Genomic DNA, 15,549 nt, shown 5'->3' with positions numbered 1-15,549 from the left:
CTTGGATTTAATCCCTAGTTTGACATTAAAACTAGTATTTTAGAATCTCATAAAAATCAATTACTTAGTACATGACATTGAAATGTATATTAAAACTAGTATTGAAATGTTGAACATACAAGACTTCACAAAATTTGCTTATTTCTCATCATTATATGTAGTCGGCAAGGAAAGTTGTGAGAATGGCTTAGGCTCTTATTATTTTCCACGTTTCCAACTAATTTTACATATATATGGATGACAATGATCTTTCTTTGAACGCTTGTGGATACGTGATAAATTCTTTTGATGTGGACTTTATGGAGTCAATTCAAGCAATCCATTCATACATGTCATAATGTGTTTTGAGTTTTATATTTAAATATGAACTCAAAAAACATATTTTTCTGAGAAAATATATCAAAATCTTAACAATATATCGTATACTTTTCTGAAGGGGTTCGTACAAAGGTTGAAAATATCATGGGAAATGGATTGTAGGAGATAAATATTGTTGGCAAAAATATGAGGTCCATGTTTAGAGCTCCCTTTCGAGAAATGAGCCGCCATCGCCACATCTTTGTCAAAGAAACTTCAATGCACACATACTTTAGAATTCATACCAACCATGCATTTCCTAGCGCCAGCTAATAACACCCACCAAATGAAATCTGAAAAATAAAGAAAACGTTGGATTGGATCTTTACATCTCCTTTGTTTTAGTCTATAATTCAACATTATCCCATAATTAATATGAATAACTGAGACATAAACATGAACCTCTTCTTAAATTTGTGGTGGAAAGTCATCATTTTCAAGTCCTTTGCTGTCATAAATTTTACTCGTAAACATAACTACATGAACTAATGGACTGTGAACAGCAAGACTGGTTAAGCTAATTACTTGTCAATTAATGCCTCTTATATTTTGTATTCATATGCAAAGCTTATAGTCCCCCCAACAACTATGACCTTGCCTTCACTATTGCGACATTCAAGATGCAGAGCACTGCACTTACTCTTTCTCCTTTAACTCCATTGCTGAGACCTTTAAATAAGAACCCAAACCACAGATATGGTTCACTCTGGAACTTGTCTTCATTAAAGCCATTAGGTCTCCTCAGATCCATCAATGGACTTTCATTTCAAAAAGCTTCTCATCTTTTTTCTTGTTCCCGCTTCAATGCTCGCCGAATCAACGAGTCATTCCTGATTTCAGATGGAAGATGTGATGGCTTCAAGGTCAGGGCTACACCGGTTCCTGGAAACATAGGCGACACAAATGACTCTAGTGGTTTAGCTACGAGCATGCAACTTGGAGCCATGTTTGCCATTTGGTATATTTTGAATATCTACTTCAACATTTTCAACAAGCAGGTTATAAATCCATTTTCATCTCTCTTTCTGTTTGTGTAATAATAAACTGGGTCTTTCGATAGACCACTAGTCACATCTTGAAGCTAAAGATGTAGCTTTTTTTCATTTTCCTCTAATCTTGTCTGTTTTCTTGGAAACCAAGCTCCCATTGAGATTAAAATGCAATTTAAAGCAATGGGTAGATCTTGAATTTAGCTTTTGATGGTTAAAAGTGGTAGAATATCAAGTGCATTCTTGTTGTTTATGAAGGTTTTAAAGGTGTATACGTTTCCAGCAACAGTTACAGCTTTCCACTTTGGGTGTGGGACTTTGATAATCCTTATAATGTGGGCTTCAAATCTTTACCATCGACCAAAGCTTACTCGTTCTCAGGTATTTTTCATAAATTTCAATCACATAGTTCTGTTTCAATTCTGAAAGTAAAGTGTTTTTTTACGAAGCAATTTTCAGCTTGCAGTAATCATTCCATTGGCTATAGTTCACACCCTTGGCAACCTTTTGACAAATGTTAGTATTGGGAGAGTTAATGTCTCCTTCACTCACACCATTAAAGCAATGGAGCCCTTTTTCACAGTCTTATTCTCTGTTCTTTTTCTTGGAGAGGTATGAGTTTATGTACTGTTTGATTGATTACTGTTTGAAACCAACAAGTATTTTTTTTCTTTTTCCGAATGTTTGAGGTTCCAATTCTTTCAGGTCTCCAGTTTTTATAGAAATGAGGAGCTTGTTTGTATTATATTTCAAATATGAATATGGAGATACGATGCTTAAGATTTCTTAAAATATATGGAACAAAATTTTAATAACTCAAATATACTTGTGTGTCATCAACACTTTTGACTCTGAAATCTGATAAATTAATACTATCATGTCATTGACTTTGTTTTTAACAATTTCATTTTTGCAGTGGCCTACATTTTGGATAGTGTTCTCCCTCATACCAGTTGTTGGTGGAGTGGCATTAGCATCCTTCACTGAGGCATCTTTTAATTGGTAAGAACTAGGAAGGATTCTCCTAATAACAAAACCCGTAACCCGGGTCTAAGTAAGTGTGAGTTAAATTTTTCGAGTTTTCCCATATAATTGGAGAACTATATCTCTATGCCTATACTTGGACACAAATGTATGATACAACTATTTTGTGAAACTAAAGAGTTGAGGTAACATACATGTTTCTTCATCCCATTCATTACGGGAACATAGAACTCGGTCTTGGTTGATGTTTATTTCTTAAACTTGACTAAATGTTCTGTCTGTTCTGAAACAGGATTGGTTTCTGCAGTGCAATGGCTTCCAATGTGACTAACCAATCGCGTAATGTTCTCAGTAAAAAATTCATGGTTAAAAATGAGGTAAAAAAATTAAAACATACCGGCACTGAATATATACACCCGAGTCAGAGTAATACTAACGTTTTATAATAATAATAATAATAATAACAGGAGACATTGGACAATATCAATCTTTTCTCAATAATAACCATAATTTCGTTTATGCTATTGGTTCCTGCTGCCATTTTATTGGAAGGGGTCAAGTTCAGTCCTTCATACCTGCAATCTGCTGTAAGTAGTTATATTATATAACATATGTATAAAGAAGACATTGATGTAATCTTAAGAGCTTAACATGATGCTGTTTTTTCTTTCCTTGGATTAAGGCAAACCAAGGTTTGAATATTAGAGAACTATGCATAAGATCTCTTCTGGCTGGATTCTGTTTACACAGTTATCAACAGGTACGTGTATTTTCTGAATGATATGTTATTCAAATTTGGATGTTTTTTTTCAATATATTGCAAACGAACAGGTGTCGTACATGATATTGCAAATGGTGTCACCAGTGACACATTCAGTGGGGAACTGTGTGAAGAGAGTTGTGGTCATAATTGCATCAGTTATCTTCTTCCAAACGCCTGTTTCACCCATTAACTCCCTCGGTAAAAACTTGGTCATTAGTGCAGTAAACAAAATTTATCTTTATACTTGTAAAATGCTAAGTTTTGACTGGTGAGCATGCATGCAGGCACTACACTGGCTCTTACTGGAGTCTTCTTGTACTCGAAAGCAAAACAGCTGAAGCCAAAGCCCAAGGTTGCATCATAAATCATTGTTTTTTTTTTTTTTTTTATCTAGTCATTCAAAAACACTACTTTAAAACTCAATCAACTGAATGTCTTTTTGGTGATGGAGATTAGGGTGGTGAATCTCTTAAGGTTGCAGAATAGAACATGTAGAAGATACAACTGAATTTCGATCTTCCAAATGTGTTTCCATAGATGAAGAAGATTGATCTATCAACACATCGTCTATTTAAATGTAAAAATATTACTTCACGCATAAAACAGAATTTAGATAAGGACAAAAAATAAGCATCTATGAATAGTTCATCTTGGCGTTTGGTTACAGCGTACTGTCCACTCAAGATTATCATAACGTAACCCTTCAAGCACTTTATCATCCTTTTTAATTATACAAATTTTATTATAATTTTATATAATTATGTAAGAGTAAATTTCACCTAACATTACTACACTATTAATAAATTTATGACTCAATTTATTAATAAATTTTAATATCACTTCTGAATATTCAATAATTTTTTTACTGTTATATATATATATATGACCTTTTGCACTAATAAAAATATTCACTTTTCTTTTTTCTACATTTTAATTTTTTATAAACTTAGAATCTAAACTATATTAATTTAGTTTACACATTTATAATTACATAAAACAGCGAAACAATAATACAAGCACATACAAAATATTGCAAATTTTACGACTTATTTTTTTCAAAAAGTCACAACCACCTAACACATTTGTATTCAATCTCTGCCAAAACTTTTGTTGAAGAGATGATGACAATTCAGGTGAAAATCAAGGGGAAAAAACAACTAATAGGTTACTTTTCAAAATCAGTAAAAAAAGGAAAAAAAAAAAAAAAAAAAGTCCGAGAACTTAAAATAATCCTGTCTATAGACACTGATTTATAAGACCTTAAACGCATTTTAGTAGAAGAGATTTCACACAACTAATACATTAAAAGATTAAAAAGAGATGAAGGTTTTTATCCTTGATACATTACAAACTTTTCTTTTATTTTACCTTTAAAAACTTCGAAAATTTTCCTTCATTCATCTAAAATGCTACAAAGTCCAACCCAAAAATCCATTAAATAATCCCTTGTAATTTCAACTTCTGAAACTATATATATATATATATAACTAGAATCAAACTGAAAAAGAAGACGGTACCAGAAAAGCATTACATAACTAGCAAATTACTAAATCCAAAGGTCAAAAGAGATCAATGACAGGAGGTACCATGCCTTCCACCTGAGGTCCATTAGCATATACTCATCTTCCCCTCTCCTGCTGAGTCACCGCACCATCTTCCCCAATCACCAGCATAAGGTGACCTTGACCTCTCAAGAATTGGGCTACATGAATTTCAGTGTTCGATTGAATTCTAATTATTTTGAAGTGGCCCACGCTATTGGGATGGAGACAACCGGTCCCGTTTCATCCCCACCTCAAGAAAACTGCGCGTTGGGGAACGTTGACGTCCAGCACCACTATCATACCTTTCAGCACTACAACTCCAGCTGCGATCACGTACGCCAGTTTTATGGCGATCACCCCAACCTGCAGGACTTCGACTGCGACTTCTTCCCTTGTCATAACTATCATGGAAACCACGACTGCACCGATGCATACATAACAAAGGGGTTAATAAACATGGCAGAACGTGAACATACTCCACAGTATCAAGAATACAATAATTCTAAACTCACTAATCAAGGATGGCTTGCGAAAATCATAAATTCAGATACTGCCATCAAGCATTTTGCAAGAACAGTAAGAAGTCCAGATTATTATAATTACTTAAATTCAGAAAACCAAAAAATTAAAAAGATGAAGAACACCACATACCTGTCGCGAGACTCACGATCATATCCGCGGCCTCCACTTCTCTCATGCCAGCTAGATGAAGATGTGGAAATTCCTCGACCACCTCTTCCACCTTCCCTACCACCATATCCTGAACTGGCACGTCCACCACGCCCCTCATCACGGCCACCAGAACTGGGAGCCCAACGTCTAGGCATTCCCCTCCCACCACTACGTGAAGCCATATCACGAAGTTCTGCAGGCACCCGCTGGTCTGCTCCTTCAAGAACCTTGATGAGATCTGACACATGCTTTGAATCCTGATCACCAAAGAATGTATATGCCAATCCGGTCGCACCTGCCCTCCCTGTCCTCCCAATCCTGTGAACATAATCCTCAACTCCAGTAGGGAAGTCATAGTTGATTACCACCCTGCAATATATATATTTATAAATGTAACCAAGAAAACATGAAAGATGAATAGCTTCCTGCAACATAACTCGCTCCTTTGTGATATAAAAGCAATGAAACTGTGTATAAGAAATCTCAACCCCTACCTTATGTCTTTAATGTCTAATCCCCGAGCAGCAACATCAGTCGCAACAAGCACTGGTGACCTCCCAGTGCGAAACTGACTCAGCACGAAGTCTCTGTCAGCCTGAGATTTGTCTCCATGTATAGCAGCAGCTCCAAACTGCCGAGTAAGGTTACGAGCAAGTTGATCACACATCTTCTTAGTTGAGCAAAAAACAATAATCTTGGATCCTCGTTCTTGCGAACGCAGTATCTGCTCCAATCTTCTGTGCTTTTCCATAGGTGATAATACTTCAACATACTGCAACATACCATCAGAACAGTAAATTTCTCAGCAACTAAATGATAGAAGTAACCATTCATTCAGAACAAAAACTATTAAGTGTCATATTCCCAAAGAAGCTTTAATAGCAATAATTGAGTTCAAACCTGGGTAATAGACTTGTTTGCCACAAGCTCATCAATATTGCCAATATTGACCTGAACAGGATTTACCAGTAGATCTGCTGCAATTTTCCGGACCTCCTTTGGCCATGTTGCTGTGAACATTAGAGTCTGCCTGCGTGTAGGCACTTCTTTCACAATCTTCCGTATTTGAGGTTCAAAACCCATGTCTAACATGCGATCAGCCTCATCTAACACAAGGTAAGAAACTTGATGGAGGCTGATTCTCTTCATCTCCAGAATATCATTTAACCGGCCTGGAGTGGCAACCACGATATCCACTCCTTTCTCAATCTCTCTCAACTGAGGACCCTTTGGTGCCCCCCCATATAAACACTGCGCGTATACATATGACAACTCACATCAGTAAAACATCACAATTCTACCTTCACCTTCAAAAGGTTTCTATGTCAATATATAATCAGGGGAGCATCATTTCAAAAATTTTGAACATTCTATTGAAATTGGAACATGATAAAAGAATGGCAACATACCGTGCACCTAATTCTTGAAGACTTCCCAAATTTGTGAGCCTCGTCTTGTATCTGTGTAGCCAACTCCCTAGTTGGTGATAAAACTAACACAGTTGGACCCATTTGAGGATCGTTACGGCAACGCTTGAGATGCATAAATCCAGGAAGTAGGTAACCCAATGTTTTCCCAGAACCAGTTTTCGCAATGGCCACTATGTCTCTACCTTGTAGTGCAATAGGCCATGACTGAGCCTGAATGGGTGTCGGAGCAGAAAACCCAGCATTCTGCACCTGTTTAAAGAAAAAAATCCAGCAACCTCTGTGAGCAGAAGTACTGCCCTGAAGACTTATGGTTTTCTTTTAGGAGTTATAGAGCAGTGGCTTATGTCAGAAGAAGCATCATCCCCCATATGCAAGCGGAAAGTGCTTGCTGATGCAAGCTGGAACAGGAGGAGGCCTCTTCTTCCGTTCGGACCGAGTGGCGGAATTAACCATCAGCTACAGCAGTCCAGGCCACGAACTTGGGTCATTCAGTAAGCCCTTCCGAAAAATCGGTCCACCATACAAGGGCGCCCCAAATTATAAGCAAGCCCCCCACAGAGGGCACCACAGCGTACGACATTAGCCCCTCCAAGGAGCAAATATCGCACCTGCGACAAAAAAGTAAGATGGCAAAAGAATCAACATGTGTCTAATGCTCAACATTGGGACCTTCGCAATCACAGAACTTTCATCAAGAAACATTCAACTTGCATGGTTCAACTACTTACCATATGCAATTTTCAGATCCACCTATGTTACGAAGATTAAAAGGAGAAGCAGAAATGCATACCTCTCTAAGTATCTCAGGAGGGAAACCAGTAGATTCAAACGATGAAAAAGGCGGTGGCACTTCACCTCCCTTGCAAGATTTAAGAGAAAAAAAAAATGTCATAAGGGAGAGCAATGCCCCAAGAAAACTGAGATTTTCAGAAGCTAAACTGTCTGAAAGAACAGAAGTTACTAAAATGGTTAATAAACCGTAATTATCACTTAGATACTCACAGATACTGTTATCTCATGCTGACGACAATAAGCATCACCAAACAAATTACTTTCCCCAGCTGCTGATCCTTGTCCTCTAAAAGATCCTCCAATCACATAGCTGGAAGTCCCATTAGGTGCAATAAGGGAATGAAATGGTCCGCCTCTTGAATTCTATGAAGAATTAAGAACATTAAACTAATTCTAGGAAGCAAAAAATAACTACCATAAGTTCCCACTTTGGAGGCTAGAACTTCTCTGTAGTTTTGAGATAGCCAAATAACAAGAACAAATGCAAGGAGCTAGGCATGAAAACATGTACCCAAGTCAAATAACAAGAACAAATGCAAGGAGCTAGGCATGAAAACATGTACCCAAGTCGTTGAATCAAATGTGACAAAATGAACTGTTTAGCCACCACAAAGATGAAGGACATACATACTACTCACTTCAGTGCTAAACAAGTTAACACAAACGCAGTACTTTGTTAAGACTGAAAAGAAAAAACATATCAACAAACACCTTATCTAGAGGACAGAAGTGGAACCAATACCTGATTACCCCCTAATATTGACTCAAGTTTTGATACAGCATTGCAGCCTCTTCCATGCCGGTCATTTTCCTTCTCAGAGCTATACCTATAACGCCCTTCAGAAGATTGTTGAACCAGAACTGAAGAACCCATAGGCACTGAAGAAGATTTTGGGACAGAATCTATCCCTCTAGGCCTCTCATATTGCGTAACATTTGTTACCGGATTCCAAAAGTAGAGATAACCAGTTTTTCCATCAACCAGGCCTTTCCATGGTTCGGGAAGAGTAGGGTCAGGCGGAGCATATCGTGGACCACCAGAGGCAGTCGCAGCAGCAGCCATGGCAACAAAAGCAACCTGATAAAAATCTGCAAGCTCCAAATTTTCCAAATGGCACAAATGAGAAATGCATAAGGAAAGCTTCTTGGATAACCCAATACCATGAGTTTATTTGGGTTTTAGTCATTTCTCTCATTTTAATCATTCATTATTTTTTAATTTTACCAATTACTTTTTCCCTTTTAGCTACAATTTTAGGAAGCAAAAATGCAAATATATACATATAAAAAATGTAGCAAAAGGAGCAGCACAAAAAGCCATAAATATATTCTAAGAAGCATATGAAAGCCTACGTAAAAATAACTTCTGAGCCAAACCAAAGAAAAGAATATAAGAAGCAAGATACCTAATTGTTTAAACTGCCTCTTCCAATAACCAAAACACAAATAGAAAATTAAATGAAAAATCTCAAAATTTTCTAATACCGAAATCGAAAAATGTCCTGCAAAAGCATAAAACTGAGATCAATAAATATTAAAAGTTCAAAATTAATTAAAAAAAAAAAGAATTCCAACATCCAGATTCTCATTCAATCAGATCCCAGATTCAGAACAAAGAAGAAAACCCCAACTATTCTAATCATGTTTTTATCAGGAAACAATTAAAAGATTCAAAACCCTAACGATAACTAAATCATTTTAACTACAAGAAAATCATTAAAATATTTAAAAAGTGATCAATTAGAATTTAAAACCCTAAAAAATAGAATTTCCCCAAATTTTGAAGGAGATCCAGATCGGAATCTAAAAACTTAAAAGTAAAATTCAGATCCAATAAACTCAGAGAAAATTTAAGAAAATTAGTACCTGACGAAGTTGTTTCGGGGAAGATGAAGCGATAATCGCTCTTCTAATTGAGGGTTTTTAGAAAAAAAAAAGTTCAATTTTTTTGCAGTTCTTTTGTTCCCCTTTTATCTCTCTCACCCCTCTCCCTATTCGCAATGTTTTTCTTAAAACAGCAAAGAAAAAGGGTAGAGAGAGAAAATGGGAAGATGAGGAAAAGGAGGAAGAGCAAAAGCGTATATTTATAGCCTAATAACAACAATTTTTTCCATTTTAATCTTTATTTTTCGATTCTTTTGACTTGATTAGTTGATTTTCATGATTTCCTTATTATTTTTAGGGTAAATTACACATAGGTTACTAAATTATTGATAAGTTTATGTTTTAGTCACTCAACTTCAAAATATTACAAAATGGTCACTAAATTATTCGAAAGTTTTCATTTAAGTTACTAGGCTGATAAAATTGTTGTTATATGATCTTCTTTGTTTCGAAAGCGCTCTTTACTCTTCTCTTCTACAATCCAATTTTTTTTATGAAATAGTTTTGAAAGTCATAAATTTGTAAATCAAAATCTAAACAGCTTTCTTTTTTGATCTCCAACACTGACCTTTATATTGACTTGGTTAAGGGGTATTCTTCTACTCGTCGATAAGTCCTAATCCACCGTACCGATCGTAGTTTGGAGCTCACTAGTCAAATTTAAATAATAATAAAAATTTAACAGCCTAATGACTTGAATAAAAACTTTCAAATAATTTAATAACCATTTCGGAACTTTTTTAAGTTTAACTAAAGAATTTATTTGCTAATTGGCCTACTAACCTATTTAATATAAAGAAGTTGATTGTCGACTTTCTCTCTTACATACACCTCGACCATTTCTCTTCTCTTCCCACTAAAATTTTTTTCAAACTCTAAAACAACCTTGTTATTTTCTACGGAAAAATTTATTGCTTTAAGGTTTTAGAAAGAGCACATAATCGATGTCTGGTAAAATTTCTAACTTAATTTGTTTAAATTTTTTTGTTATATTTGCACTAATATTCTTAAGATTATGCGAAATTATTTTTTGTGATATTTTAAATAGTAAAAAAATTGAATTGTTCATACTTGACATAATCTAAAATTCCCAAAGACCAATAGACTTATTGTAAATTGTTTGAAGAGTATGAAGAATATTGGTTTATATATGGCATCTGTGACGATAAAGTCTATATGATACCAAAGTTGCTTTCTGCCTTGTTTGGCAAGATGGAGGCTGAGAATGCATATATTCTATTTTTCATGTGAGGGGGTGACTATAACGCTTGAAGATTTCGCTTTAATGATTGACCTTCTAGACAATGGACAAGCGATAATTGGAGTTAGCAAAATTAACATGGAGTACAAATGTGATTGACTGTTGGATGTTGTCTCGTCTAAGGATAAAGACAATAATAAATTAAATGAAAACTGGGTGAAATATATACGGTTGAAGAGGCTTGTCAAACTAGTCTGTCTACCACATGCAATTTTGGAGGAGGTGGATCGATATGCTAGAATATAAATGTTTTAGATGGTAGGAGGAATCTTCCTCTATTGGAGTCTTTTGAGACTACCAATACATTCAAGTAGGGTTTAGTGACTTTGACACATCTGTATGGGGAACTTTGCATGGCGACATGAAAATTGATCGATGAAATAAATTATTATTGTCTACTTCTACAAACATGGGCATAAATACAAATGATGATTAACGTTCACCCTTCTCAATTATTGAAGGTAAAAATAATCATATATAATATTTTTAAAAGTATTCAATAACCACTATTCATAATTCCCTATTGCATGAAAATTTGAATAGATTTATCTATTACCGGAAAATGTGGTTAAAATATATCATAAATCCTTATACTCTTTGTAAATTTAGAATTTAGCCCATATACTTTTATTTTTAAAATTTAATCTTTCTACTTTTTCAAATTTCAAATTTAAGTTCAAATGTTAACAATGTTAAAATTATTTTATTAAATTCAAATTTATTATAATATTATTTTTTAATTACATGACTATCAAATAATTTTTATTTTATCTCAAAATGTATCATCAACAAATTAAAGAAAAATTAACAATGCTACCACCTTGTTACTTTTTTCAAGCCTATTGGATTTGGTGTTAATGCCAGAGATTCCTTCAAGACTTCATGGATTTGGTGTTGGGGTAATGATCATTTGTTTCTCTATCTGGTCCTTGCCTGTATATTTCTTTACCTCATTCTTGTTTGTTTGAGACTTTGGAGGAATGATCATTTGTTAATTGAGACCATATTATATACTATTATATGGTACAGTGGTATAGTATAGTTCAAATAACATTATGCCAAAAACTATCAAGTGCAACAATCAAATGGTTGCCACCATCGGCAGTAAAAAAGATGCTTTTATAACTTTTGATAGCTGTCTATTTTCTTTGATAGCTGTAATGGCCTAATTTTGTCCGGGTCCAAATTGTAAAAATTTAAACCAAGATAACAAAGTCCAAAAAAACTATCCATTTACAACAATAGACCCAAATACCCAATTACTGCCCAAACAACAAAAACTCATAGCCCAAAATTAACCCTAGCCCAACAAGCCAATAACCTAAACTAGTAACAGAAAACCCTAGTCCCTAGCCTAGCTGCTGTCGCACGCCTCCACGCAAGCCCTCCTCCACGTCTTCACAATACTTGCGATTTGGGCGAGAAAATAGCAACAAAAAAGAGCAAAAAACGGAAAAAGAAATTTGTTGTATTTTCGGCTATAAAAAGCCCCAAACAACCATTGTATTTTTTTTTTACGAATACACACAATAGAGAATCAAAAATAAAACTTGAAAAGGTCTCTTTTATTTTGCATCTTTTTATTATTTCGTGCATTTATATTTTTGTTTTTATTATTATTATTTTTTAAAACGAAAGGAAAAACAAAAAACACAAAAAAGGAGTCAAATCTTACTGTTTTTTCGTGTACGCTCTGCCGTAGGAAGCCGAGGTTTGTCATTTCTGATGAAAAATGGCGTGATTTTGGGCTTGAGGAGTCCAAAGGCCGAAAATGACCCTTTTTCAATTTTCTGGCCACCATAGATGACAGCGCCGTCACCAGCGACAGGCGACCATCATGGTGGCCAACTACCGGAGCCATGCCTGAAGTTAGGAATGGGGGAGAGAGTTGTGAGCTTTTTTCTGTTTTTTTTTTAAAGAAGAATGAAGAAAATGAATTTTAAAAAAAAAATTGGCTTTTATAGACTCTTGAAACGACGCCGTTTTGGGCCAAAACGACGTCGTTTTGATCCTTACCCGCGCACTGACCTGACCTGTCTAGAAGATCCACGTGTTTTTGATTAATGCGCTATTTTCCAGTTTAGTCCTTCTGCCTTTTATCCGCTTGCAATCAAGTCTTTTTTAATTTTTAATTTTGGCCCTGTAATTTATTTCGGTTTTCGATTGAGCCTGTCTTGAAGCTGCGCGTTTTGGAGGGGGATTATTTCCCGTTTTGGTCCCTCCTTGTTATTCGCGCATTCAATCTTGTCATTTTCTTTTATTTTATTTTCAGATTCACCCCAAAATTTCTGTTTTAAGTTCAAATTAGTCTCTCTTTTTTTGCTATTTTAGCTATTTTATCATTAAATTAATTAATTTTAATATTATTATTATTACTATTATCTTTTATTATTATCTCTATTATTATTAACATATTATTATTCTTATTATTACTATTTTTGTTATCTTTTAAATTGTTTTATTTAACATTTCTTTATTCTTTTATTTATTTGTTTACTTTCAAATTTTTAAATTTTTTACAAGCTGTTTTATTTATTTTCTTTATTTATTTTTTATTTATTTACCTATTTGTCTTCCCAGTATTTATTTAGTAAAATTCTAACCCTTTTTGCAAATTTGTACTTGTTTTAAATCTCTTCATATATTATTTATTTTAAACCATTTTATTAATCACTTAATATCTCCTTTATTTTATTGTTTATATCCGCCTCTTTCACATTTTCTTTTATTATCCCCTTTATTTATTTATTCATTACTCCAAGATTTAGATTTTATTATTATTACTTTTATTATCGTTTTTTCAGTATTATCATCATTATTGTCATTGTTATTGTTCATATCATTAGTTATTTTGTCTTATGATTCTTTCTTTTGATTGTCCATATTAGCATTAAAATTTAGTATATCATGTAATATCATGAATTGTTTTTGTTAACGTATTTATATTTTTGTTATTTAGCACAACAATTTTATCCAAATCATTGTTTTAAATAAGAAATTATGCTTTGTTTAGTTACTACACTTGTTATTATTCAAAAATTTTCAATAACAAGGCAATGTTTCGCATTTAGAAAATTCGAGAAATCGTACCCTAACTTACGGGGTCTCGATTTTCTTGTTGAACCTAAATAGCCAAGTATCATTTCAAATTTCAAAATACATGATTTTTAAATAAGATAAAGGCAATATTCTGCATTTAGAAACTCGAGAAGGTCGTGCCCTAACTTACGGGGTTTCAATTTTCCTCGTTGAATCTAAACAACCGAATATCCTTTTTAAAAATCAAAGTGCGAATTTTAAAATAAAACAATCAAAAGGCAAGCTTATTTTCGAAGGTTCAAATGTCGTGTCCTAACTTACGGGATATAATATTTTGTTACCTCGAGACAATAAGGCCTTCAATGTTCGCTTCAATTTATTCAAGCATTTCTTTTAAATCAATGTAATAGGCCAATTTTAGTTTGGCCCGATTTATAAAAATAAACCAAATGAGTAAAAATCCAAGATTTATTAACAGTCCATTTACATAAAAAAAGCCCAAATTTTGTAGGCCCAAAACTAAAAAACCCTAGCCCAAAGAATAGCCCATAGCTTGAACACTCTCAGCCAAGGAAACCCTAGGCACCGCAGCCTCCATGTGCGTCCTCGGCGCTCGCTCCGCTCGAGGGACGGCTCCCCTGACACTGCTTGCACCAAAATGGCAAGCTTCTGCCCCATTGACCCCCTAAGCCTGCAAAACAGAAACAAAAAGGAAAGCAAAGAAGTAGAAGCAAAGCAAAACAGTAGACTAAATCTTTGTATTCGACTATAAGAGAGCCTCGAACAAACAATTTTTTTTTACGCGCACATAGCAATCAAAGAAAAACAGAAAAGAAATTTCAAGAGGTGGTTCCTCTAGTTCTTCATGCTTTGATTCTTGAGCCCTTTTTATTTTTCATTTGGATACATACAAAAGCATCAATCGAAAATAGAAAGGATTTTTTTTTCATGTTCTGTCGTTTTTTTTTAAATATTGTATACGTGAATAGAAACAAAATACAATACTTTACCTATTTTTGGTGGCCGAAAATGTTGGAAACCGAGAGGTTCCTTCGCGTTTTGTCAGCTCGCGGGATCTTTTTTTGTTTTTGAGTGTATAGACTCAAGATTTGGGTCAGAGAAGAAAGAAGGGTTAAAAAGGGTTCGGTTTCATACCGCCGGCCACCGCATACGGTGGTCGTCGGCGACAGACGAACGGCGGTCCGATCGCCGGGGAAGGAAAACCCAGAGAAACCCCACAACCCTTTCCCGTGTATTTTTTTGTTTGCACAGCTAAAATGAAATTTTTTTAGAGATTTTTGGGTTTAAATACCCAAGTAAAACGGCACCGTTTTAGCTCTTCCTTTAAGTGACCAAAACGACGCCGTATGAAGGCTACCCGTGCGACCCGACTCAATTGATGAAGGATCCGCGCATTTCTCTTACTTTTGGGTTGTTTGTGCTTCAAGTCCTCCCATTTCTAAGAGCTTTAATATAGTCCTGCTTTATTATTTCTTTCTTTTTACATTTGCCCATGGACTTTTATCTTTGTTTTCATTCTGGTCCTTCATTCACATGGTGATTCTAGAAACGGTGCGTTTGGAGGGCGAAAGGAACAATTTACTAATAAGTTCCTATGAGATTTCACACCTTCCGAATCGATCCTTTATTATTATTTTAATATACCCTTTTAATTCGGTTTGGGCTTATATTTGAGTCCCTTAATCAAGCCAACTCTTTTACTTATTTATCAATGACTATATTAATTTGTTTTTTTACCGAGTCTTCTTTTATTAAATTATTTAATTGTTTATTATTATTCATTTATTCGTTACTCTTTCATACATGTCTAAAA

The 15,549-nt window shown here is 34.6% G+C and overlaps 2 protein-coding genes and 1 long non-coding RNA gene across 5 annotated transcripts; 1 reads left to right on the top strand and 2 right to left on the bottom strand.

Annotated features, from left to right (window-relative positions):
• The first annotated feature begins 782 nt into the window (after positions 1 to 782).
• Positions 783 to 3,787, top strand: LOC108459564 (phosphoenolpyruvate/phosphate translocator 2, chloroplastic-like). Of its 2 annotated transcripts, XM_017758950.2 has the most exons (10): positions 812 to 1,355; positions 1,605 to 1,727; positions 1,806 to 1,958; positions 2,263 to 2,348; positions 2,623 to 2,707; positions 2,798 to 2,917; positions 3,013 to 3,090; positions 3,162 to 3,291; positions 3,378 to 3,445; positions 3,550 to 3,787. In XM_017758950.2, exons 1-10 carry the CDS (start codon positions 978 to 980, stop codon positions 3,577 to 3,579), a joined length of 1,251 nt encoding a protein of 416 aa, XP_017614439.1. In that variant the 5' UTR covers positions 812 to 977; the 3' UTR covers positions 3,580 to 3,787. The 2 variants fall into 2 exon arrangements, 1 of the variants encoding a protein (XP_017614439.1); XR_008281593.1 differs by lacking the exon at positions 3,550 to 3,787 and having other exon boundaries at positions 783 to 1,355; positions 3,196 to 3,291; positions 3,378 to 3,419.
• Positions 3,788 to 4,377: 590 nt separating this feature from the next.
• LOC108460450 (DEAD-box ATP-dependent RNA helicase 46-like) lies at positions 4,378 to 9,653 on the bottom strand. 2 transcript variants are annotated; one of them, XM_017759944.2, is made up of 10 exons: positions 9,398 to 9,653; positions 8,938 to 9,033; positions 8,274 to 8,620; positions 7,742 to 7,894; positions 7,530 to 7,598; positions 6,719 to 6,988; positions 6,210 to 6,560; positions 5,804 to 6,081; positions 5,289 to 5,678; positions 4,378 to 5,056 (listed from the first exon to the last, which is right to left on the bottom strand). In XM_017759944.2, exons 3-10 carry the CDS (start codon positions 8,592 to 8,594, stop codon positions 4,849 to 4,851), a joined length of 2,040 nt encoding a protein of 679 aa, XP_017615433.1. In that variant the 5' UTR covers positions 8,595 to 8,620; positions 8,938 to 9,033; positions 9,398 to 9,653; the 3' UTR covers positions 4,378 to 4,848. The 2 variants fall into 2 exon arrangements, with proteins under 2 accessions (XP_017615433.1, XP_017615432.1); XM_017759943.2 differs by lacking the exon at positions 8,938 to 9,033 and having other exon boundaries at positions 9,398 to 9,652.
• A 4,512-nt stretch (positions 9,654 to 14,165) lies between these two features.
• Positions 14,166 to 14,989, bottom strand: LOC128291674 (uncharacterized). The gene is made up of 2 exons (XR_008281496.1): positions 14,726 to 14,989; positions 14,166 to 14,406 (listed from the first exon to the last, which is right to left on the bottom strand). It is a non-coding gene; the product is annotated as an uncharacterized LOC128291674 (long non-coding RNA).
• Positions 14,990 to 15,549: the final 560 nt, after the last annotated feature.

Source organism: Gossypium arboreum, chromosome 4, assembly GCF_025698485.1.
Source record: "Gossypium arboreum isolate Shixiya-1 chromosome 4, ASM2569848v2, whole genome shotgun sequence".
Lineage (NCBI taxonomy): Eukaryota > Viridiplantae > Streptophyta > Magnoliopsida > Malvales > Malvaceae > Gossypium > Gossypium arboreum.
Note: the sequence above shows the minus strand (reverse complement) of the source record. Positions and strands in the feature narration are given on the sequence as shown.